At 36.3% G+C, this 24991-nt stretch overlaps 1 protein-coding gene across 5 annotated transcripts in view; it reads right to left on the bottom strand.

Moving 5' to 3' along the window:
• Positions 1-24991, bottom strand: part of ATP2C1 (ATPase secretory pathway Ca2+ transporting 1) — a 62117-nt gene that overhangs the window by 14748 nt on the left and 22378 nt on the right. For all 5 annotated transcript variants that reach the window (XM_085051248.1, XM_085051251.1, XM_085051252.1 and 2 more), the window contains 14 exons: positions 15439-15549; positions 14400-14516; positions 12757-12846; positions 9931-9966; positions 8980-9041; positions 8538-8646; positions 6612-6767; positions 5987-6055; positions 5212-5287; positions 4670-4736; positions 3466-3590; positions 2100-2197; positions 552-647; positions 353-442 (listed from right to left, as the gene is read on the bottom strand). In XM_085051248.1, the coding sequence (XP_084907374.1) occupies positions 353-442; positions 552-647; positions 2100-2197; positions 3466-3590; positions 4670-4736; positions 5212-5287; positions 5987-6055; positions 6612-6767; positions 8538-8646; positions 8980-9041; positions 9931-9966; positions 12757-12846; positions 14400-14516; positions 15439-15549 (1302 nt within the window). The remainder of the gene's footprint in view (positions 1-352; positions 443-551; positions 648-2099; positions 2198-3465; positions 3591-4669; positions 4737-5211; positions 5288-5986; positions 6056-6611; positions 6768-8537; positions 8647-8979; positions 9042-9930; positions 9967-12756; positions 12847-14399; positions 14517-15438; positions 15550-24991) is intronic.

Raw genomic sequence — 24991 nt, 5'->3', positions numbered from 1 at the left:
GCACTATAAATGCTGCAGTCACCAATACATCAGTTAACTTCCCACTGCTACTGATGTGAACTGGGAAAGAGACAGCACAGTCAATATTCAACAGGTAAATTAGTTTCTGGCAGGTAAAAAGACAGTACTAAGTGCAAAAAGATGAAAATAGAGATTTTACTTCACTCGTAAATATTTTTTTTCTGATCCTTCAGAACGCCCAAGATTTACAAGAAAGAAACATAGGAGATGAGCAGTTGCAATACAAATCTAGGAGATCCAAAAGAGAAGAAAATGAGAAAAGCAAAGCCACAACTTATTTCTACACATTTCCCACCTGCCATGAATCCAAAAAGCACCATCAAGTACACACCTTCATAGCAAGTGCAATTAAAGCCCCTTCTGTTGGCTTCCCCATCAATGTGTTGTTTCTAATCAAGGCATCATTGCACACACAACCAGCCTAAAAGATGAGGAAGGAAAGGAAGAAAACAGAACACAAAGTTAATGCCATACAAAGCTCTCCTGCTACATCATCAGTTAAAACTCACCTTTCTTTGCCAAGATCTTACCTCCACAATTTTGCTAATGGATGGGTTGTTATAACCATGAATAACTTCACCATCGAGCATCACTTCTCCAAACCTGTTATAACCTACTCCAGTAACCTGCAAGAGAAGCAGCCAAAGGCAGCATGCAATGTAGTGTTCACCAAGTTAACTGCTCTCAGCTTTTTACTGCAAACTACAGAAGAATTTTAAAAGGCCATTCATAATGGCTGGTTTTACTCAGTGTGTTTGGATTCTTCTTACTCAGCTTCTAATGCAGCAACACTCTGAATTCAATAAAATATATTAGAGACTAATTTCTTTGACAAGTATCAGTTTTATTCCTTACCATAAATAAATGTAGTGTATGTTGTTTCCTTACAGTATCAGGCATGCTTTCTTTTTTCTTCTTTTGCTTTCTAACTTTTTCCTTCTATTTGTCTTTACCCTGATTAATAATGCATACCCCCTGCAGGGGAATGGAAGTACAGAGCAGAGTCCTACTTCCATCCAGTTATTAAAAATAAAAAAATGAAACAGTTGAACAGCCTCTCAGTTTAGACCTCAGAAAGGTGTTAAAACCAGTAAAATTGTATTTTTAGTGCAGAAAAATCAGGCATCTCACTAGGAGCCTAAAAAAGTCTTCATATCTACAGAATTAACAGCTAATGTATTTCACAGCCTTTTTAAGTTCTCTTTCCATTAGGAAAGAGAAGCTGATTTGACCTAGATGCAATTGTGCTAGTAGCAATATTCACATAGAATTCTAACAACAAAAAAACAAGTATCAGGATATATAAGAACAACAGGTAAATAATAGGAAACAATAAGAAAAAATGCCAGATTTTTTGCTCACAGAACAAAATTACAAGACCATCTGTTAACTGTATTGTGGAAACAAAACCCTGATCAAGGAGTTTGAGAATTTAAGAACTTGTTTAAAACACTCCTATGAACCCACATCCAGTTCCACACCAAACTGATTTTCCATTCCTGTTGCTTTTGCTTCTCTTTTGTGCATTTACATCATCAGTCTTTCCAGAACTCCCTAATCTCAACAATCATGTTTCATGTCCTGCTCCTACTTGCAAGTCCATCCATTATAAAAAAGCAAGAAGGACAGTACAAATGCCGTATTAGCAGTTCACACAATAAACTGTCTTTTAGCCAAAAAGTTGGTCATCTGCATTTTAAATGTTTGTAACACATAAATTTTGGAGAGGTTTTTTTGCACCTGAAACAGCAAAATTGCCTCAACTTTCTGTACTAAGGAAAAACATAATTTCTCAACTTGTCTGTGTATCTTAGCATTTGTCTCTTATTATGTGTGACCTGCAGTCACCAAAAGTTTTAAGAACTTAACATATTATATAAAAAAATTCTTCTGTAACCAGAGAAGGCTCAGATAACACAGCTCAACGGCTGCATACTAGATGAATTGAGGGGCAGGAGTTTGGTGCAACAAATTCATGCTTTCTTAACTGATATTTACCCGCAGTATAGTTCAGCATGCTTCAGCTGATACACACAACAAGGTAAAAAAGGTAAATTTAAGTGTGTCATACTACATACCTCAGCATGCTGCCCATCAGAAGTAAAAATATGGGTAACAGTCATTTCATTCTTTGTCAGAGTTCCAGTTTTATCTGAACAAATGACGTTGCAACAACCTGAAATAACCAATTAACATTTACAAGACAATTCTTGTTAAGAACAATGTAACTAACAAAGACAAAAGTACTCAAGCTGAGCAAATTTCTAGAAATACTGCAGCTGTCTGTAAATAAAAACAAGTGACATTTAACAAAACACAGCAAATTTTCAACTACTAATGAGCAATTGTACAAGTTTCTTTGCAAGTTTGTCCAATAAATAAAAAAACCCAAACTAATTAAAATCCAAAATTCACAACTTATCCAAAATGCATCCACTGACCACCTCTCCTTTATTTTATTCTCCAGTACCTCTAACTATGTTACTGAAATCTCAATTGTGATTGCTGGTGAGGAGAACAACTAATAGCCTTCTTTACAGAAGTCATTCTTTATTAAAAAGTACAACATGTATCTAACACTAGCCACAATATTTCTGTCACACAAGTGTTATATTAGCAAATCACAAGTGTGACTTACTAATAAATCTTCAAATTTTAATGAGCTTGAAAAGATTACAAAATGTGACATTTGTATATGTCTTTTTAACTCTGGAATGGAGATTCTGAGAGTGCTGCAGCATCTTGACATTTCTGGACTAGACAGCAGGAACTGCACAAGCAACAAAAAACCTTGCATCACGAATGAAACTCTGCTAGAGGCATTGGAAAAAAATTTTCCCAATCTTCAAATGCAAAAAAGGGAATTCAGATGCAGCAGAATTATTTAACTTAGTATTTCTATTTTTTTTCCATGTTCTGTGCTTTACATGTTTTATGATTCAACCTGCATACAGAATGTCTTCAAGCTTTAAAATTTTTTATTCTTTTAAATTCTAATACGAACAGCATAACATCCTGAAGGTGCACTATGATTACAAAGCTTTCGCTAATACTTGAATCTGGACTTGTTTTTCATTGTCAGTATCATTGCCAAATTTACAATAAAAACATTTTCTAAGTCTTATTTAACAAGAACATCTTACAGCAAACAAGCATAAAGACTATATATCCAGTCACTTAGTTTAGTGTATTGCTAGTGTGGCACAGTATTAACTGGCAGACTCTTTATTTAATTTCAAAAAAAGTAGTTAGAAGGCCCACAGAAGAACCTACCTCAATTGCTCCTGTGTAACACACATTCAATTCAGGAATTTCTTAAAGATGTCACCACACTGCTAGCAAAATAAGAATACCTGCTTTGTTTTCCTCATTAGTCATCAATATTTCTGTGGATTTCTCAACATTTGCATCAAAAACACTATCTCTAAGTTAGTCTAGTCATACCTAAAGTTTCAACAATAGGCAGCTTTTTTACAATAGCCCGTTTCTTCACCATTCTCATCACACCAAGGGCCAGTGTCACTGTTACCACAATTGGGAGTCCTTCAGGGATTGCAGCTACAGCCAAACTGTAATGAAAGTAAATACATAAACCTTGTTTTGGAATATCATACAGGAATACACAGTAACAATGAATTTACAGTTCAGAACATTGTTTTGGTAGCTGACTGGTCATTGAGATTAAAACTGAAAGGAAGGAGCTGCCATGTGATTCTAGCTATATAGCATTCATTATAAGAAACCTGCTGAAGACAGCAACAGACCAAATAAATTAGATCATTTCTACTCATTATTTATGCAAAAGTATGAAGAAATGTTGGGGGGAGGGAGAAATCAATTGTACATCTGTTTTGCCCACACAAAACACTAATTAGGGCTGCACAAAGCAGCGCAGATTGTGAAGAATAAGTGTAGTCAGCACTAAATAGAACTGAGAAATGCCACCACTGATCCACAATTGCTACTGCCAGATCATGATGTGGCAGAAAATTAAGTCAGGGAATGGCACTGAAGGTCATTTAAAAAACAAACAAATAAAAAACTTGATGACAGTGTAAACAAGATCGCAACTCACTAGGCAATGCTCAAAGATGCAGCTCCTGAGTTTCTTTTCTCCCCTCCACAAATGCGTAATTCTCCAGAGTCTGATCCTGTCACTTAAAGAAATCTTTCTGCCTTATGCACTGTCCATGTAACTCAACAACTCTTCTAGGAGTATGGAGTTAGACCATCTAAATTCAGTGCTGTTCTCAGCAAACACACTGGGATTAAGTTTGCATAATATAGTGGAAGGTGAGTTATTGAACTACATGACACAGCTTGCAGTAACTTAGTTTTCTCATATGTCTTATAAAATTACAGCAACGTTATTTACTCAGCAACAAAAATTCAAACTGTACAACTCTATTGGCTGTTTGCAGATGTTCCACAAGACATTCAGAAATCACCATATGAATGTAAAGTTTGAGAGACTGACAAGAATATACTGCATTATTAAAAATATGTATGAATTTGCTTTCTATTTTCATTCTGAATTACTTACACGAAGTTAAGAGCAGTGTGTGCAAGCATATTATAAAAGAGATCACTAGCTTTCAAACTCTTGCTGTAATGCATGACCTACACTAGTTAAAAACATAAATCTTACCTCACACCAATTGTGAACATATCAAGGATATGCTTTCCTTGCAACCAACCAACTAGCATAATAACTCCTATAAAGAAAACAGTTTAGGGAATAAATGTAAAACCATCATGTACTGCACCCTCACAGAGACAAGAAAAAATTCAAACAACCACAACAAAGCTTAACAATGTGCTACCTATAAAATCCATTATTTATTTCACTGTCAAAGCATAATTCCATTAGTACAGCAAAGATTAAGAAAGTATCAGCCAGTCAAGTTGCCCAATCGTATCTCTAAGTGAGGTACTCACTTTTGCAAACCTTGAATCAGAAAACCAGGACACAACGCAATTTAAAAGTAATCATTTAGAGGACAAAAAGTCAGTAGAGTAATTTGCAGGAACAAGTAAACACCCTTATGATGACCAGTAACATGAACTCAAAGTGACCAATGAAATCAGGAGCCAAAAGATTTTTAAAGAGATTAAGTCTTCCACTTCGAGGCCTACACACTAGTTTCCATTAGATAATAATTTGCAATTATTTTACATAAATTATCTTACCTATTATACCAAAGGAATACAGGGAAAGCTGTTTTCCCAAGAGATCCATGCTCTTCTGCAGAGGTGTCTTTGGAGCCTTGATGAATGGCAAACATGCAGTAGTTAACAAATGGACTCCATTATGTTTTACTTCACAGATGCACAATTCAAGACAGTCAGTATAATATGCAGTTATACCCTATTTTTCCATACATTTATTTTAGGAAAACAGACTATTCTTTCATAGAATTCAATGAGATTCAAAAATACCTCAATGAAATAAAATATTTATTAGAAATATTCTTCAGGAGGTTTATAAAATCTGGAACAAATTTAATATAAAAGGTTTTATCAAAAATTTCATTAAAAAACAAATCATCATGCCAACGACAAGCCACCACACTTCCTCCAAGACCAAAAAGCTCTTGGTAGCAAGAATAAAACTGATTTTCAAAACAGAGGCATTAGAGTCCTGGAAGGCCAATTATATCTCAAAAGGAATGTTTTTAATCATCTACAGAAAATTCAATTTAGCAAAGCAGAAAGCTATGTAAATATTTAGACAGGTTCAGAGTATTATTTTCACAGTTAGTATCTTTAGCTCAGCTGCAGCTATCCTGTTGCACTGCATTCAATTACTTTCATGTCCAAGAGCTAAGATTTGCTTCACTAGAGGAAAGGGAAATATCGAAAGCGATGCATGATTAACTAAGTCCCCATGGAATAAATTCAAAGTTTTAATGAATGAAATACACACTTTCAAACTATGTCTTTGTTTCTAAATATTTTCTCTTACCTCTTCTGCTTGCATCATTTTGAAAACCTCCCCAAATTCAGAGTTTTCTCCTGTTCCAATAACTATTCCCTAAAAAACCAAAAAACAACACAAAGAGAAAGCCAATTCAAATATGAAGTTTTAATGTTAGTGGTTGTTATTAACAGCTTTGACTCCAATTGAGGGCAAATGCCATTTAGCCCAATAAAATTTTTAACTTGGTTTATAAAATTAGTTCTTGTCACAAGTAGGGAATATTTTCTAAAAACCCTTTTGCCTCAGTAAAACAAATTGCTATTCTGTGCAATGCTGAAGTACTTACTAACTACCAGTAACAAGATTCAAATTGGTAGCACCTAACACAAGCCAGAACTGTATTTTCTGTTACACATTTTCAATCACGTGAATGTAGCTCTAGAAGCAAAACACCACATCCTAGAGACAGGAGTTTCACATCATCTGCTACCTATAAATTTGAGCTCTCATGGCCAGGGTTTTGTTATTAAACTGGTGTCTGAAAAAACACCAGTGAGAAAAGCTCTGCACAGTATCACACTAATCACTGAGAGGTAAACTTTAAAAGTAAGAACTGCTTTCAAATAGTTGAAACATGGAACACATTCTTCTCTATCAATAATGTTTTTACCTTTGCTTTTCCACATCTGACCAATGTCCCCATGAAAGCAATATTGCTCCTAGAAGTAAGGTCTCCATTAGTTGCTGCTGGCTGAGGAGCTGTAGATTTAGAGCAAGGAGCTGTCTCCCCTGTGAGACTGGATTCATCAATAGAAAGGTCCACAGCCTTTGGAAACAAAATAGGTAAAAAGCGTGACAATATTTTCTAAGTAGCTGGAAGTGTAAACAAGTATTTCAGAATTGTGACCATTAAAATATGTTAAGGAGCCATACTTTAAGGATCAACAAAGCAACAAGCACTCCTACAAAGCCCTCACTTACAAGAGTCAAAGGTGGAAGATGAAGATGCCACTTCGCTATCGTTTAAATTTAGCTATGAGCTCTGAAATATTTATCACCACTACCAAAAGGAATCGTGGTTTAAGTCTACACTGTTCTATTTATGTTAGTTTTTGATTCAATACCCTGGCTTAAGAGAAGATGATCAGAAAACTTGACGAACCTAGGCCAGAAAAGATCTGCAAATTCATTTTGGAAAACATGATTGTACCCACAAAATCAAACCAGTGAAGAAAAATTTTCATGTATACAAATGCCTTCACAAAGTAGATAGTGCCTAGTTACACTTCTACTGTTTTCTAGGACAGCATCAATGAGAACATGCAGAAGAACACATGTTTTTTTCTCTGAAAATATGATCTCCATATAATTTCTTTTTAAAACCCACCACCTTGTAGCAATGCCCAGTAGACACTAGATGAAAATAAGATTACATGCTCTTATTTTCAAATGCTGTGCAAGAATAGTTTACAATGGAAGAAATTCTCATCTACTGAAAGGCTGCAGACAGCTAAGAAACTTCTAAATCCATTTCTGTTTTCCTTTGTAAGAGGACTGAAAGTGCTGCTATCATACCATGGTATCAGATATGAGCAAGAAAGTAGGTGCTGCTGCTATGAAACACCTACATTGTTATGAAACAGCAGTTTCATAACAATGCAGGGACTATACAATTGCCAAGGCAAGCGGAGAGTGTTTGCAGTCATAAAAAATAAACCCACTCAAGTACTAACTACACTACAGGGGCTAACAACACAATCCAAACAAATCGGTCAAGAGTGCCACAAATTTGACTCAGAAACTAGTTAATTTAGAATTTGTCTATGAAATGAACACTGATTAATCCACTATCAACTATGGATAACCTGGACATACAGATTTTTATATCCAGAAACTACTTTAATGTGATGGATAGCCCAGACACTAGGCAAACTGAGGATGCCCAATCTGATAGAAAAGTAACATTATTCAACCAAAACCATCAAAACATGACTGATTAACATATATATATATATCTACATTCCACTTCATTTTTAGAGAATGTTCAAGCACTGTGGTAGTGCAATTGCTTCAACTCAAGCAATTCCAGCAGTGTTAATACCACAAATTAAGTATTTAGTAAAAGAGAAGATAAAACAACACACACTGATGAAAAAGCATCAGAGAGAAAAGATTACACCTGCACAATTTCACAAATTTTTCTAATATTTCACTACCAGAGAACAGTGGAACTACACCCTAAAATTTAATGTAAATAAAGATTGAAAAACACCTGCAACCAGATGCCAAAATATCTTAGCATTCAGACTGAAAACAATGTTTTTACAACATTCTTAACACTGAGGGGAAAAAGAAAAAAGTTTCAAGAATACTTTACTACATAAAATTGAAAAATTCTTTCTTCTCATGTCCCACATGTAGTAAGAAACTACATACATTGGTTAAGAACGCATGTGACATTTGGAAAGTAATTATTTCAAATTTTCTTTCAAGATAGTTGTGAACTCCAAACAGGAACACTTAACTGAAGTATTCAGTGGCTATCTTCCCTTCCCCTCTGTCCCACAAGAAGTAAAGTATAAAATATTAAATATACCTCAAATAATCGTAGATCAGCTGGGACTCTGTCTCCAACTGACAGGCAGACTGTATCACCTGGCACTAAATCTCTTGCAAGTGTGTGCTCCACCCGACCTTCTCGCACACTGTGGGCACAAAGAGCAACAAGAGTGACTGCTCTGGCACTTTGGCTCAGAAAAGCATTCACACTATTGACTACATTGCAGTGTTACAAATTTCAGCAAAATATTTCTACTTTGCTGCCTGTTTCTTAGAGGTTACACATCTGTAACATCATTGGAAGGGTTCAGAGAGGCAACCACATGGTGGAGTTTTTTATGCTCATAAAACAATATTTAAAATGTCAGCATAAGAACTTGATTCAAAGGAACTAAGTTTAGTACAATCTTTCCCATTTATTCAATTCAGATTAAACTTCTTGTGATTTACTTTAGGACTCAAAGGACAAAACTACATACCAATGGCATTCTGGAGGCACTAGTTTACTAAGCTCTTCAAGAGATTTTTCTGATCTGTACTCCTGCAGAGATATTTTTTTTCAAATAAAGCAGATAATAGTTTTAGAACAGGAAAAACTCACACAACATTAAATACTGCTACTGAAATTTATTTCATTAATAAATTGTATTAAGTAATATTCCAAACAATCAGATAAGAGATTACATTCAACAGTTCCATATTAGATACATTAAAAAGGAAATATGGTCCAAACACTGAAAAATTTACAGATTTGCCTACATGTGTTTCTTCTGAAAAAAATAGCAGAGGTCCTTTGCCATATCTTCAGGTCTTCGTGATGCTCGCTGTTATGCTTCTAAACTCAGCAATTAGATGCATTATTGAATGCTACAGTTTAACAAATTAGTCCCAAAAACACTGTGTTCATGCTCTTAGCCCCTGGAGAACTAAGGTTAACACAACTCATCTTTAACTCGATAAACAGATCACAAAATTAAGGTAATTAAAAACATAAATCACAAACACACAAAGCAATTTTGGTTCAGGCAGACCCTGACTAAAGCTGTGCATTTACAGAACAAATGAAACTTTTTTATGACTTGGGAAACTAAGACAATCTTTTTTTCCATTTCTTCACAAACTTAAAGCAAGAGCTACATTTTCAAAATCTTTTATATTAAGTTAGATATTTAAGTACTTCTACACTGTTTATGATAAGGGCTTCCTTACAAGTAAGTACTCTTACTGCTGAATATAATACTGATACAGATGAATTAATGTTAACATGATTAAAGCAGTACAAATTGTGCACTTTAGAAAAGGCAAAGACTTGGATGAAAGCACATTACTCAAGCATTCACAGCACAATGCATCAAGACAACTACTTCAGTCTTCTTAATAAAAGAGTTTACATAAAAGCAATAATCTTATTTGGACAACAGCTGTCTTACCTGAACGAAGGCAACTGTAACAACAATGAGTATTGCCTGCAAGAGAACGGAAGTGGGTGAGATAAAAGAACCCCAAATGACCGTGAAAGCAAGCAATGCTATCTGGTTTTGCTCAGTCATAGTTGTTACTACATATTAACAAGATGATTTGGAAACAAACTAGTTTTCTCATGCTCAAAATCATTCAATATCTCTCAGGTCTGTCACAAAAGCAATGCCATTATCTCTTTGCACCTGCTTCAGTGATGTCCAGGAATGCAGTAACCTGATTTACTAAAGATAAGATTAACAGCTAGATAGCAAACTTGAAAAACTTCCTCTGCTTCCTGTTTCTGAACAGTGAGTTCGAGGCAACAGTGGAAAGAGATCCATGACACAAATAGAAAAACTGACGTGTTCTCCATGAACAGAACAAAGGTGCGTTAACTGCTGCAGGGCATCACAGATGTGTTTTCACTCAAATACCCAAATAACAGAAAGACTAGGAATCAGCTGAAGATTAGATAAGAGGCAGCAAGCTGAAGAACCAGTCTGGAGCCATAAAACATCCTAGCAAGAACAAGAGGTGGATGAACTTTAGAAACTCTGCCCAAGACACTCATGGAATGAAACAGGACACTGGGCACAACCCAAACAGACAAGATGCCAGAGATCAAAAAAACAAAAACCAATACAAACAAACAAATACCCTAAAAAATTGCTCATTAGGAAAAGCCCAAGATAAGTACTAAGACCTCAAGAACAGCCTTTATAGTCCCCTATATCATATACAATTCTGGTCATAACACTTCAACATAAACATCATGGAGCTTCTAACCATGTGATGTGAAAGTGAGCGAACGAAATAAATCCATTCCAGGAAACAACAAAGAACAGTTTTTTGTAAAGCAAGTCTCATCTTCTCCTTCACTACACTCTCAAATTGAGTTTTGCTACATCAACTGAATTTGTTACCCAAGCTGAGTTGCTATACTGATTTCTCACAGTACTGTAATATTCATTAATTCCGCCTTTAAAGTACACACAGCAACTACTAAAAATAAACAAGATATTACCATTTTGCAAGTGAAAAACCCGCTTGAACTCTTAAATATATCCACATAAATCCACCTTATTTATGATACTAACTTTAGCTCACCAACTGAATATGAGGAAATAACTATACATATTCCATCTTTCCATGGAGTATTTCCATCACAGCTACACAGTTTTTCTGGAGACAATATTATTATATTCTACTGACTACGCCACCTGAAAAGGCTTTGCATTCCTAGCCTCACATCAGTCTCTCAGCTTGTGACTGTGTGGGTAATGGCTTGCATCAAGAAGCCAGTATCTTCCAAATGGAAAGTATTTAATGATATTTTATTTTCCTTTTAATCTTCATCAGTTCCCAGTCCAGATCAAGAAGTTTTACAATATGTTTGTACCAGCAGAGCTGAAAGGATGGCAAAAGCAGCTCAAGACAGCAGTGCCACCAAAAGTAATATATGCCATTGATCTTTAATAGCAAATTAGTTTTGTTGCCAAGGCTCTGAGCACAAATGTATAGTCATAGAAAAATTGCACTATCATCTGAAAATCAAGTAAAACCAATATTCACTTGGTGATAAAGTAGGCATTATTGATAATAACAAGACTAAATGTTACAAGTTAGTCAGAAGTTAGACAAAAACACACAACTGATAACTTTAACTCAATCACATATTTTAAAATACTTCTACCAATGTTCACAAGGCTATTAAAAGATTTCTTCCCAGGCTGTAACACAGAATGCAGAAATTACTGCGCTCTTACACTAACTGCCTTGATCTTCTCTCATTGCCTTGCTCAAGAGGGTTAAGAAATAGAATTAAGGGCACTAACCAGAGGGAAAAAACATGAAATAATTCAACTTTCAGCCACAATAATTAAATACATTTCATAATACAACAATTTACCTACATCCAACTTGGGAACACAACAAACTATTCCAAACTAACACTACACTCAAATTCAAAATTGCAAGTTTTTTCTTTAAGAAGCCACATAGTTCATCTTTCAAAGACAACTATTCTTTATAAAAAATTAGAGGGGTTAGGAGCAAACCTCCAGTTACCCTGAGTTATGCACAAAAGTGAAATCAACACAGAAGGTGCAGAGGTAAGACAAAACATGGAAAAAAAAACCAGCTAGAACTTGCCTTTTGTCATACAGAAATCATGATTTGCAGTCACCACCTATCACCCCTAAAAGGTTAAAGGGATTATAATTTTCTTCTCTGTGCCAATTGCAATGACAAGCACTTATGAGTACTATATTTGGCTCACTAGTTTAACATTCTATTTAACTGCAATCTTCTACAAAAAATTTATTATTTCAGCTTCTATTTTTCTTCTGTGATTTCTAGACAGTTCAGGTTTCGTTCCTTTTTCATGTTTTAAAAGATTACATCTTTCAAGTGAATTCACAGAAGGCTTATGTTGGCTTCAATTTGAAATTAAAGCATAATTTCAGATTAAAATTACACAGAATACACCAAAAATTGCTTCCCTGGACAAATGCCTAAAGACAGGCATTTTAACCAATAGAAGAGTAAAGATGCAAGAAGCAGCCATAGCATTATTCACTGATGTATTTTGATATGTATTGCTGCTATCAATCAAAGAAAAGAAAAAATCCAAAATCCAGTCACAAACTAAATATATTTAATGATAACATACAAATCAAACTCGTTAACTGTAATCAAGTGATCCCACCCCACACTGGCATTCACGTGATGCTGAACACACATGTGGTCACACATTCTCAGGTACTCCCAACGAAGACAGAAATTTAGTTCCTTACCACAGTGATACTGACAGCATCATCAAACTGATGCATTACAACACTGATGACTGCAGATGCCAGGAGAAGCATAATAAGGGGGTTTTTAAACTGAAATGAAACAGAAGAGTAATTGAGCCACAGTCTTGACAGAAAGGCCATTTTATCTACCCCTCAAAGAACATCAGATCTATTTTTGAAACATATTATTCTATTACTAAAATATTTATAACCTACAAGTGCAAAGAAAATCTAACTCTAGAGTTCAGATGCTTACTTGAGGCGTTTTCTTTTAAATATCAAAGACCTTGAATAGACTGTATTCAATATGTAACAGGAAGAAAATGTTTCTTACATTGCTTGATTCACATTTTAAATGCAAAAAGAATAATCTCCTATAACTGTTTATACTGCATTTAAATATACAAAAAGAAGCCTGAAATACATTCAAAATGTCTTTGAGGTAAATGACTGATCCTGTTCCAGCAACTGACCACTATTAAGGCAGCAATATATTTCTTAACTTTCTATTAATGATTTCTTATTTTACAAGATAAAAGTCTTCCTTTTAGGTCATACAATTTCCTCAGATTTTTAAGGCTAAAACAATAAAGGCTCTTGCTTCTATGACAGCTGGTTGCTAACATGGTGATTTTTTGAGAAACCCCACAAAAAAAGAACATTCCTACAATTCAATTGAAGAACATTCTAAAAGCAGATCTGATAAGCACACTAAAAGCAAGCATGCATCTCAATAAATCCCATCTAAAATAGGCCTGGATAATATGCCTTAGAAGTGCTCTGATGTATCTGACTAACTGACCCTACACATGGGAAAATAAAGCATTAATGCCAGAGTACAGCCAGCATGGGATGTGTTCCCACTGCTGCCATCAGCAGAGCACTGAACGTCTTCTTAGTCACTCCCAAGGAACACAGGTTCTTTAGAGCCAACCATCTGTTACTTCAGGGTTGCACTGCTGCACAGCCAAGGTGCAGGAAACACTGACCAAAATGTTTAACATTACAAATTCATTAGAAAAATCTTCTGTGTTAATATCTTGTATAGCTGGGGGGTGGGAGGGATAGGCAGGAGAAAGTAGTGACACTTTCATACCAGATTTGTACATATGCATTTGAGATATATCACACTGATAAGAAACAAATTCACACTTGACTCTTGCCAGTTCTGCTCAACACCAGAATCACAGCTAGTCCCACCTCCACCCTCAGTTCAAAGGCAGTTGTTTTGCTTTTTAAAATTTCCTATCAAGTTACTCATATTTCATATTCCCTTTAAATATTTACCAAAGGTCATATGCATTGTTCTCTGATGTTAGCATAATTCAGGACCAAGTCTGACTACAGGGAAGTTTACTCTGCTTTTCTAGTCTTCAGGCTAGTTATGAATGGCACCCTTTGGATAGCTATGAACACACATTTAAGAATAAATCACAATCAAAACATTGGTATATGCCTAAATAAAAGTTTTTCAATAGGTAAATTAGACATAAATGATACAAACTGTAGTTTCCCAGTCTAGTAGACTTTTCCCAGTTTTATCAAAATATGTTCATGTACACAAAAGCTAAGTAAAATAAAATATAGAGCAGAACTATTGGGAAGTATTAAAACCAAAAAGCAGAAAGGACAAAAATCTTCACCTGGGATATATATTTTTTCCACAGTGGTTCATCTTCACTAATATCAAATTCATTCCATCCATGGAATGCCCGTCTATGACAAACTTCACAGTTTTTTAAGCCATTCTGAAGATTAGCCTATTAAAATATGCAAAGAATAAAACAGTCAGCAATTACACTGAAAAGCTAGTGTAAATTCCCACACCCAAACATATAGTCTTAGATTATACAAATTGGGGCAACATCAGAAAGACATGGCACTAATGTTTGTAGGACAATAAAAGCTAACTAACTGCTATTTTAAAACTCTATTTGACAGTATTTAAGAGATTCAAACAAAAACACAGAAGAACTACAGAAGCAGATGTTGCTTCATATCTCTAAATGACTGCTGATCTTCTCTGCAGAAAACACAACAAACCAAACTGTGAGCATCCTTCTGACTCTTGAGGGTTATGTCAGGAATTCAGTGACTCAGCCAAATGACAGCAATAGCTTCAAAATCTTGAGTTGTCAGTGACCAACATTTATCATGGTGTACTCCTCAAGCAATCAAGCATACAGAAAATGAAAAAAGACCATCTATCATGAAAATTAACCCAGATTGAATGGTTCATAAATCTGTCAATGGGTAGCTTTCTCAATCCTGTTTCTCCACTTAAAACAGAGGCTTCCAAAATAAATTAAGAACATTAAAGATTCCTTAGAGAAATGGAAGCAATCAAAAAAGAAAAAAACAGGACAGAATCTTACAGCAAGATTGACTCTAGGATTTTTATTAACAAATTGCAATTTTCAAAGCAGACAGAAATCCAAACATTTTCAAGCTGAATCTCATTTCCCTCACCAAATGCACAGGTTTGTTTTTTTTTTAATATTAAGTGACAGAGTATTTCTTGTTACAATTTAAAAATCAACTTGCTTTTAGAAGCAGACAATAGCTAATATCAAACTGTGTGAAAATGCATCAGCTTTCAATTACAAGATCTGTCCTTAAGAAATATCAAAATTACTGTTTGGTAACATCAGTGCATTCTTTAGAGATTAAAATGTTACTTACTTGCAGAATACTTGCTACTTCATCAACTGGCAATTCACTTGCTTTTTTTGAAGACAGTACAGGAATCATTGTCTCATTGTCACCATCAGGGATTTTTTGAAGACGTGCAACCTAGAAACAAAACCGAAGTCTGAAGGGGAGTGCTAATGTTGCAATTCAAGCAAAGCATGCCAGAGCAATTAAGTATTAATACCATCCAAAATTAGTTTTCTATAAACATTGCACTTAAATAATCTATAATTCAGCTTCTTTTCATGCAGTTACCACCTGCAATAATAAACCACTGGACATGCAAGTGAGAACACCAATTTCTATAATAATGTGTTTAGTGATGGCTAAGATCCTAACAGTAAAATAACTTAATAATCCTTTAGCTCATTGCCATCAATATCTAGTCAGAAAGTAATCGCTCCAGATAAATTTCACTCCCTGCTCCTACTTTCTATTCATTAATGAAGGTGGTCTAAGCAGGCCTATTTACATTTTCTTGTCGATAAAGGAAGTAGAAATACTATTAAGAAAATCTCAAACAAGAATACAGATGCCAAGTAAAGCCACGAAACTTAACTACAGTGCAAAAGCTTCAAGTCAATGCTACAGAAAGTAATCTTCCTGTAATTTTAGGAAGCTAAAATTTTGTGAACTGCAGAAGAGTGCAATAGCAAACACTTGATTGCACAGCTCAGCACTGCTTTGATACTTAATGAAACGTCAGAGTTTCTGATTTTTGTTTATTAAATGAGAAGCTGGAGTGATACTCTTTTTTCCTGCTGACTATCTCACTGCACCCACAATGAATACTTCATGCTGCACACACATCCACCTCCATTAACTGGAAGAGACCTACATGCAAACATGCAGACCACAGAAATGGCTTTCACATTATACTTGCACAGAATTTCAACTGGTGGGTTTATGCTTTGGAAAATAATTACTGTATTGTATATATCTCCTCTATGGGTGAGGAGAACTAAAATACAAGTACCTAAAGCTAACAACATATTAAAAGATTCCAGCATTTTGTGCCCTAAAAAAGGCATGACAATCTTCACTTTCCATATTGCACACTGTTGGCCATGGACTCTACTATTGTAGCTCATTTGCTCTGTAGCTACCAAACACCAGTTTAGGGCAGAAAACCATTAAGCCTAAGAGCTGTTCCAAAACAAGCCCACAAATACATGACTTTGACCAAGATGACTCCACATTCTCAACAAAAATGCTGAGCAACCATGCTTTCCCAGTAAGAGCAGGCAGAAATGAACTGACAGCCTTTACAAATTTTAGTGCTGAGAAAAATCTTCTTCCCTACAGCAACTGACATTGCTGTTAAACACAAACAATTCCAAAAAAGGATACATAACTGGTCGCTTTCCTAGTATTATCAATGAGGATTTCAGTAAGTCTAATAACATGGTTTTTAAGGCTATTTTAAGAATTTAAACATCCTTAAACAGAAATATTAAGGTTCTCTCAGAGATCAGGTTTGTTTTCCAAATAAATCTTCATTAGCACAGAGCTACAGTGCAGCAACAAAGCTTATTCTGACAACCTTTTTATGATGGACCCAAAAAAACCAGTCATTTTGAATGTATTTCATTCATATTATCTCCCACTTTTATGTAGAGCACTGTACTGTATGCAGTGAAAAAAATCTACAGAGAAAAACTGATATAGGATCAGAAAGATAAAGGCTCAGTCTTTTCATAACCAGCACCTTTCACCAGAGCAAAATTACACATTGTACAATAATTCTGGATGGATCCTCATCTAATTTCTGAAAGCCCTCTACACTCTTTGTAGATTAAATTACACTTGTAGTTCAGAAAAGAGCAGCTTCAAATATCTGACACTGCCACAAATTAAATTTCAATTGCTTAGCCAATGAGAAACTGATCAGTGCTCCCCTCACAAAATATAAAGTGGGTTACACCAAGAGATTTAGGTCTGAAAAACAGCTGTGCTTGCTATCTGCTGGACCACAATAACTGCATCCAAGCAAATGATTTTGCCTTTAATATGCATTACTTCCACAAAATGAGAAAAGCTACTTGTTCAATACTGCTGGCAAGTGCTCTCTACAGTCCTTTGCACTGCTGCCCAGACCTGCACACCAGAGATCTGGGCCTCCGCAACACCTTTTAAGGATTCCAACAGAAGCTATTCCCAGAACCACAGCTATCTGTATTCAAGGAAACAACCTACATACAGCAAGATTTCTTTCCATCCTATGCTGCAACTAATTTTCCATCATTCATCAGTTGCGACCTTAAGATAGTTCATTATTTCATTGCAGGCTACGTTTTTATATGGACAAAGAAAATGCAGGCTAAGAAATTATACTGGACAATGTCAGATATCAGATAGGCAGCACATACATGACCACTGAAGCTTCCATGTCTACAGTTTTCCATTCCCCACTTGCAGCTAATTCCATCAAGGAACAAAGCAGCAGGACGCTAACTAACAAAAATAAATCACTGCCTCAGGAAGGGCTTTTCTTGGACCACTTCCAAGGTACACACCACCATTTCTAGGCCAAGAAATATGCATCAATCATACAATCATGGAACTGTGACCAAAGTATGTTTATCAAAATTAATACAAATTCATCTGGAAGGCTTATACTACCAGAAATTCAGAGTTCCCTTCTGTTTTCTCCGAAGAAAAAAAATCTAGTTAACTAGTTAACAACCATGTGTTACTGTTTCTTCTTCCTCATAGGCTACAAGAGATTGCCTAACTTCCTTCTACTGTGACCAACACCACATACCAGCAACTTACCTCTACCATTGCTTTTCTCAGCTTAGCAGGATGAGTCCATTATCCATCAGCAGGGCTCACTGACATCAATATACTTTATTTTTAAGGGGAAATTTTAGCTCTGCTTGCTCAGAGAATGCAAATAGTAGGACCCACATTCACAGAGAGCAGTCTAAAAATTTAGAACACTCTCATAGCAAAATCTATTTTTAGACAAACTGATGACCAAAACACTTTGGCTAATTAGCTAATAAATAGCCCTGCAAATGTTACATAAAGCTTCTCAACTGACCTACAAGTATGAAACACAAAGGTAGTACAGAAACAAAACTGTAACGGCAAAAGTGAAAAAAAAAACCCAAGATGTCCACAAAACAATGAGATTTAATTTGAGATACTGAGGGAAATTCTGATTCTTTCTTTGAGATTCTATCTTCTGAATCTTCAGGTCCATCCGAACAGCTCACTAAATCTGTCTGAGTCTATCCCATCAATCCCCAAAAAACTGAACCCCTTTCAAGCCAATTCAAGTACTACAAAGACCTTTCAACTTGTTTGTAACGATCAGCCTGTAAGATCATTATTGTGTGAACAGTCAGTGATCCACATCCAGATATGTGATTATCGTGGATACCATGTGATCATTACTGAGTCATGCTGTGGCTAATCAATAGCACAATTAATGAATGTCCACATAATCAATGTGTAACTAATCAATGTGCATTTAAGTATATGTACAGTATGCTGTCTTTCTCACTTGAAATATTACATGCACCTTGCCCAGGAACTGCAGTTTCATTAATGAGGTGAGGATACTGGAGCACATCATCCACGGGACACTCAAAGCCCTCATTCCAGACCCAACTGCTACCACTGATGGATGACTCTGTACTGTGAGTAAAACCCCATGACAATACTAATGAACAGTGAGCAAACAAGATCTACAGTGTGCCATGCCCTGACCACAGATCTAGCCAAAGCTGTACTGTCTCAGGATTCCCAGCATCAGAAAGGACATCTGATTTTACACTTTGCTATTGCCTTTTCTGAGTTGTTAGTAGTGTTCATTCCTTTCTTACTGGGATCCTAAAAAAATCAGAACTTCCTCACCCACTGTAAGAATTAGGTTTCATTTCTTATCTACCTTCCCCACGCTGAACAAACCATTAGTGTTCAACAACATAATAAAAGGTATTTCACTGAACACCAAACACACTGAAACTTACAGGCTTCCCATTTCCTGAATTTTCTGTATGATCAAACTATGTGTGATACACACTGAAAGGTTTAAAAAGCTCAGATTCTAAAAAGCATGTTCTCCTCTAAGTATGTACAATTCAGAGCCAGGATTACAGGTGCACAGGGCAACACAGATCATCTTCTGTAGTTGCGCACACAGTAAAATACCAAGTGCTTACCTCTTCTGCACTGTCTGGAATCATGAAAGCACACAGGATTAGAGACCAGCCAGATGTCTATGGGCACAGAGGTCTGAGTCTCCATGTGGATAACACAGACTTTGGACACAGATCCTGCTAGGCAAAGACTCGGCTGCGAAAGGAATCTTTAAGGAAAAGACTATACCCAGAATGGAAGTAATCCCCTTTTCTGTCAGTTCCATCAGATATGAAGAAAAAGTGCTCATTAGGCTCTCCTGCTCATTAGGACATTGTGACTATAGGTTTAGGAAGTGCAAATTTTTAACTATCTTACCTAAGGCATAACTATCTTATCTACCTTAAACATCATCAAGCTCTCTATTTCAAATTAGATCATTGCTCAGTATCACAACTGTGACTCCACAGAGTCACTAGCTAACAGTGACCTTAAAAGCATATATTTCACTAGATGTTTATGTTGTCTTTCCCTCCCCCATTTATCTAGAAGACAAGGTGCTCCTGGAACCTCAATACAGGTCCCAGCCACAGAACTACAGCCAAGTGATGACAAGACACAAAAAGCCAAGCACAAAGCCAAGCACACAGACAAAAAAAAAAAAAAAAGGCATTACACACAATTAATAGTTACAGTAAATCCTAGACCAACTGTATAGCCAAAAGCAAATCCCTGATGCATAGCAGGATTCCAAAAGTGGAAGTATGGCAGAGTGCGGCACACAAAGAGCCCTCAGACCATTTTGAAACCAGCAACACCTAACGTGGTTGTGACTATAACTGGATTTTATCTGTGAAATTCCACCAGATTTTAACAGGAATTAAATCCCCAGAGAAATTCACCAGTTATGCTAGCAGAAGAAGTAGGCAGAAGCAGCTGTGGCAAACAGAGATTTAATAAAATAAATAAAACCCAGTGCAATCAAGTTCACAAACTATAAATGCAGCCAAGCTACAAATTTACCTTAAGTAAACTCTGATTTTTAATGTCTTACTTTTGGCTTTTGAACTAATTTATCTATATGTTAATTATGTGCATAAAATTGGAAGTTACAGAGAAAGATTTCATCTTTACAGACTGCACTGATATAGCTGTGTGTACCTCATGTGATAAAATCACAAAGGCCAATTGTGATTCTCAACTAGCAACTTCTCAAATGAGCCTCAAACCCCTGTAAGTTTAGATATGATAAATACTCAAGTACAGTGACTGACCAATAAAGCCTTGTCACAGAAGGCTTGGAGGAGATGAGCAAGGGTGAAGCACCCATGAAGCTCAGGAAATAATGTAGGGTGTGACAAACCACAGCTGTTGCAAAGAGGCTGACTTGACCTCAACAGAGTGGGACTGGAGGGTGGCCTTTGCTTTGGATAAATACCTCAGTCAGATGAGTGGATCAACTAGAGGTGTGAATGTTTCTCCCCCATTTCATCAAAATAATGCTAATGTCTGAGTTTGCATCCCCTGCATGGTGGTCAGGCTCACATTGCTCAGTGAATACATGCACTGAACCACTGACAAAATTTCAAAGAGCACCATATGGGGTCTCAACCCACATGGTCCTTTCTGGCAATGAGGGATGCCCAGCGTTGCAATGGTGTAGATATTATAGAAACAGGAAATGGGTATCACATTGGTATTGTGATTGAACTGTGTATTGCAATTTCTGTATTTTTCTAATTACAAACTATACTTATAAAATATACTGAAAACATAATATGAATGTGACATTCTGCTAAATCAAAAAACCCACATAACATCAAGTATCTTCAAGCACACACATTTGATATTACAGAATCAATTAGGCTGGAAAAGACCCCTGAGGTCAGAGCCCAACCTGACTGTACGCCACGTTGACTAGACCATGGCACTGAGTGCTTCATCCAGTCTTTCTTTAAACACCTCCAGGGATGGTGACTCCACCACCTGCCTGGGCAGTCCATTCCAATGTGTACTCATACTTTCTGTGAAGAAATTCCTCCCGATGTCCAACCTAAACCTCCCCTGGGCGCCACTTGAGGCTATGTCCTCTTGTCCTGTCACTTGTTGCCTGGGCAAAGAGACCAACCCACATCTGGCTACACCCTCCTTTCAAGGAGTTCTAGAGGGCAATAAGGTCTCCCCGGAGCCTCCTCTTCTCCAGGCTAAACAACCTCAGCTGCTCCTCCCAGGACTTGTGCTTCAGCCCCTTCACCAGCTTTCTTGCCCTAATACTCAGTGTTGCACCCTCCATACGTGGATTGTCTATAAGAACCTGGTCAGAGAGCATTATGCTCTGACACATACTTCTATGGGAAATAATGCTGTGTTTTTCAGAACAAGAAATGCCAACACTTATTTAATACAAACATCCACAGCCAATTTGCAAAAAGAGTATTTTACTTGTCACTGCAAAGAGCGGTCCCTTCCCACCCCAGGAAAGATTGAAGTCTGTAAATTAATGAGCAGCTTGTTTTCTACCAGGCGCTGTTTTGCTCAGAAAAAGAAATACTTTTTGAAGGCTTTGAAGTTACTGTCTACTGTCTTTTTTGGAATGTACTTCTCTGGAAAAGTGTGATGATTTTTCACTGCTAGGGAAACAGCTGCAGCAACCCTGTATTCTAACAGTAAAAAAAAAAAAAAAATGTTCCTATTCAACAGTATTTTAACTAAAACATTTACCAGGATCCCCCACATCAAAGGAAGTTCACACAGAAAAGTTCTGACTCTAAAAATGCCAGAAGGAAAGAGAAACACTAATTTGCATTAATAAGTTCTCCTTGCAGAGTACTTTTGCCCTGAGAGGTCACATAGTTTCAGCCCCTTGCTATTGTGTGTCATTTCATAATACTTAACAGAAAAAGGGCAATAGACACCACCCATTAACCAAAGAAATATAAATACCCAAATTATGAGAACAACCTGCTAAACTGCCCTGTAAGCCTGAAAAAACTCTTGCCTCATATTCCTCAAGTACCATTTCAGCAGTGCTTAGGACTTTCACTATGGCCAAGAAACAGTCAATAATGCAGAATCATACTCCTTGATACATAACACTTGGGCATTTCTGATCAACTAAGGAACAGAAATCAAATACTGGCACTGACCATTTTAAATCTCAAGGTTTGTCCTACCAAAAGTCATAAAATATTTATGCAAGCTATCCCCATCCCCATCTACTTCAGGCAGTGTAATAAAGACTAAGATGCTCCATTTAACATGCAATTTATTAACTCCACAATAGTCTATAAAGCTCAAGAACTATTTTCAAGTCCTAAAAATACTTTCCAAGAACACTCTCTGAGAAACATATCTCCACAACCTGGAATACATTTTGCTCTTTCAGGATGCTTCCCCATGTCTTCTTTAATTTAAAAAGCAGAAAGTAGGACATCTAGTTCAGCTGAGGCTACCAGCACAAGAGTAAAGGTGGGCAGTTTGCTGTAATCATAGTATACACCATGTGGTTATCTCACAAACCTTGTGAGTGACAACTTCCTGCTCTCTAGCCAGAGAAAATATTTCACAAAAATAATCATACTTTAACCTGACTGCAGTGCTGTGGACTGCCAGTGTAATGGCAACAAAAAATCCAACTAAACCTCCAACACCACTTTATCTTCCTTTAGCTTATTTAATATATAATACAGTGGAACCTTAAGAATGCCAAACACATATTTTCTATTTAATTTTCACAAAAGACTTACCATTTAGAGCATTTATGCATATTCTGGAGAATGTACTATGACGAGTTTAAAGCCTCATTGCTGAAAGCCTGGAGGTGGCATCAGCTTTACCAAGAAGGCATTGACAAACACATCAGACCCATCTATAGCTGGCTGTCCAAAATACTTAGTTTTCAATCTTCCTGTTCAAAAAAAACTCCTCGAACACTGGGCAAGTCTGCTTGAACATTTCTTACATTTGTCATTATTTACTAATCAGAAGAACAAAAAGATAAACAATCCTAAGCACACCCTAAAATGATCAAATCAATGCTAGTGCCCCGATGAAAGCAAAGTTTATGTGTAAGAGAACTGGATTAGTTCAGAAACTCATCACCCAAGGAAGAGAGCACTGCTGGCCACTGCTGGTTTGACTCTAAATAGCTCCTGATTCAGCTTAAATCATGATTCACGAGTAGCCCTTTAGAAGTTAAAAGCCAAAAAAATTTTGGGTCTAAGTATCAGTCATTTAGCTTGTCAGAGAGTCACTAACTTTCTAAAAAAGAACATTTAAGGTTAGAAATAAGATCATATGGCTGCTCTCCCACAGTCTACTTGTATCTCATAACATTCTGAAGTGCTGAGCTTCTCTGAATCAAGGATGGCACTTGAATGGCAAACACTAAAATGAAGAACTTTACCACCCTGTGATATGCTACTAATGTATCCATGACATGCAGAATTTAATTGCCATATAATGGTATTAAGCAAAAACACCAATAAAAATATCTTCTCAGTATTTGTTTAAAATAACGAAACTTCAAGACCCCATAACTGATTATATCCTTGACAGCTATGCAGTCACTTCACAATGCAACAAAATTAATTTCTAAGTAAAAAAATACTGAACTTACTGTTTACAACAGTTCTCAGGACCAAGCTAGTGTCAGTGTCAATTTAAATGCAAACATAACTCACTGCATAATTACTCTGCTTATGGTAATAAGTGTTCTTATGATTATTATCAAGAAAGCAGCAACACTTTATTCACAAAGCTTCCTTTTTTTGTGAATAATGTATGCAGCAAGAAGTGCTGCAGAAAATTTATGACTTAAAAATATTTTAAAAGCCTTTCTAAAAGATTCTGTAGATGGCATCTGCTAACCCATTATCCATTTTATTCTTTCTAATTGTTTAGAGCATAATGTTTACAAAACAAATAACTAGAAACAGATGCTTGTCCCAAAATTATACCTTGATTACTGTATTTTATTTCCCCTCTCTTCACTGCATTGTAACTTTATCATTCCTTCTAGCTTCTATAAGCCACACTTGTCAATTTTACCACCCAGTGTCAATTACGTATCATCTGAACTCTTTCACCAAATCAAAAGCAGCTCTCACCACTAAAAATCTATTTATTAACTTATGCCACTCTTGCAAAATTCTGCCATGGCCTGTGGGTGCATTGATATTGAACGGAAGCTATGATTACATAATGAACTGAGTCAAGCTAACAGGTCTCACTCCTCTGTCCATCACCTTTTTCAACATTAACTGAACACTTCATGAACCCATTCGATTTTCCAACTCAACAGAAAGCTGCCCAACAGGGGCAGGGGAAAGGAAGGGCTGAGCTAAGATTCTGCCAAGCCTGCAAGCCAGAGAAACTCAACAACCATGAGAGTCAACACAACACTACTTCAGGAACACAGCTCAGAGCATGACCTTCTTTGAGCAATAAGGAGACA

Source organism: Lichenostomus cassidix, chromosome 2, assembly GCF_008360975.1.
Source record: "Lichenostomus cassidix isolate B80296 chromosome 2, HeHo_3.0, whole genome shotgun sequence".
NCBI classification, from domain to species: Eukaryota; Metazoa; Chordata; class Aves; order Passeriformes; family Meliphagidae; genus Lichenostomus; species Lichenostomus cassidix.
The sequence above is the reverse complement of the archived record's forward strand: the minus strand, read 5'-3'. Positions and strand labels throughout refer to the sequence as shown.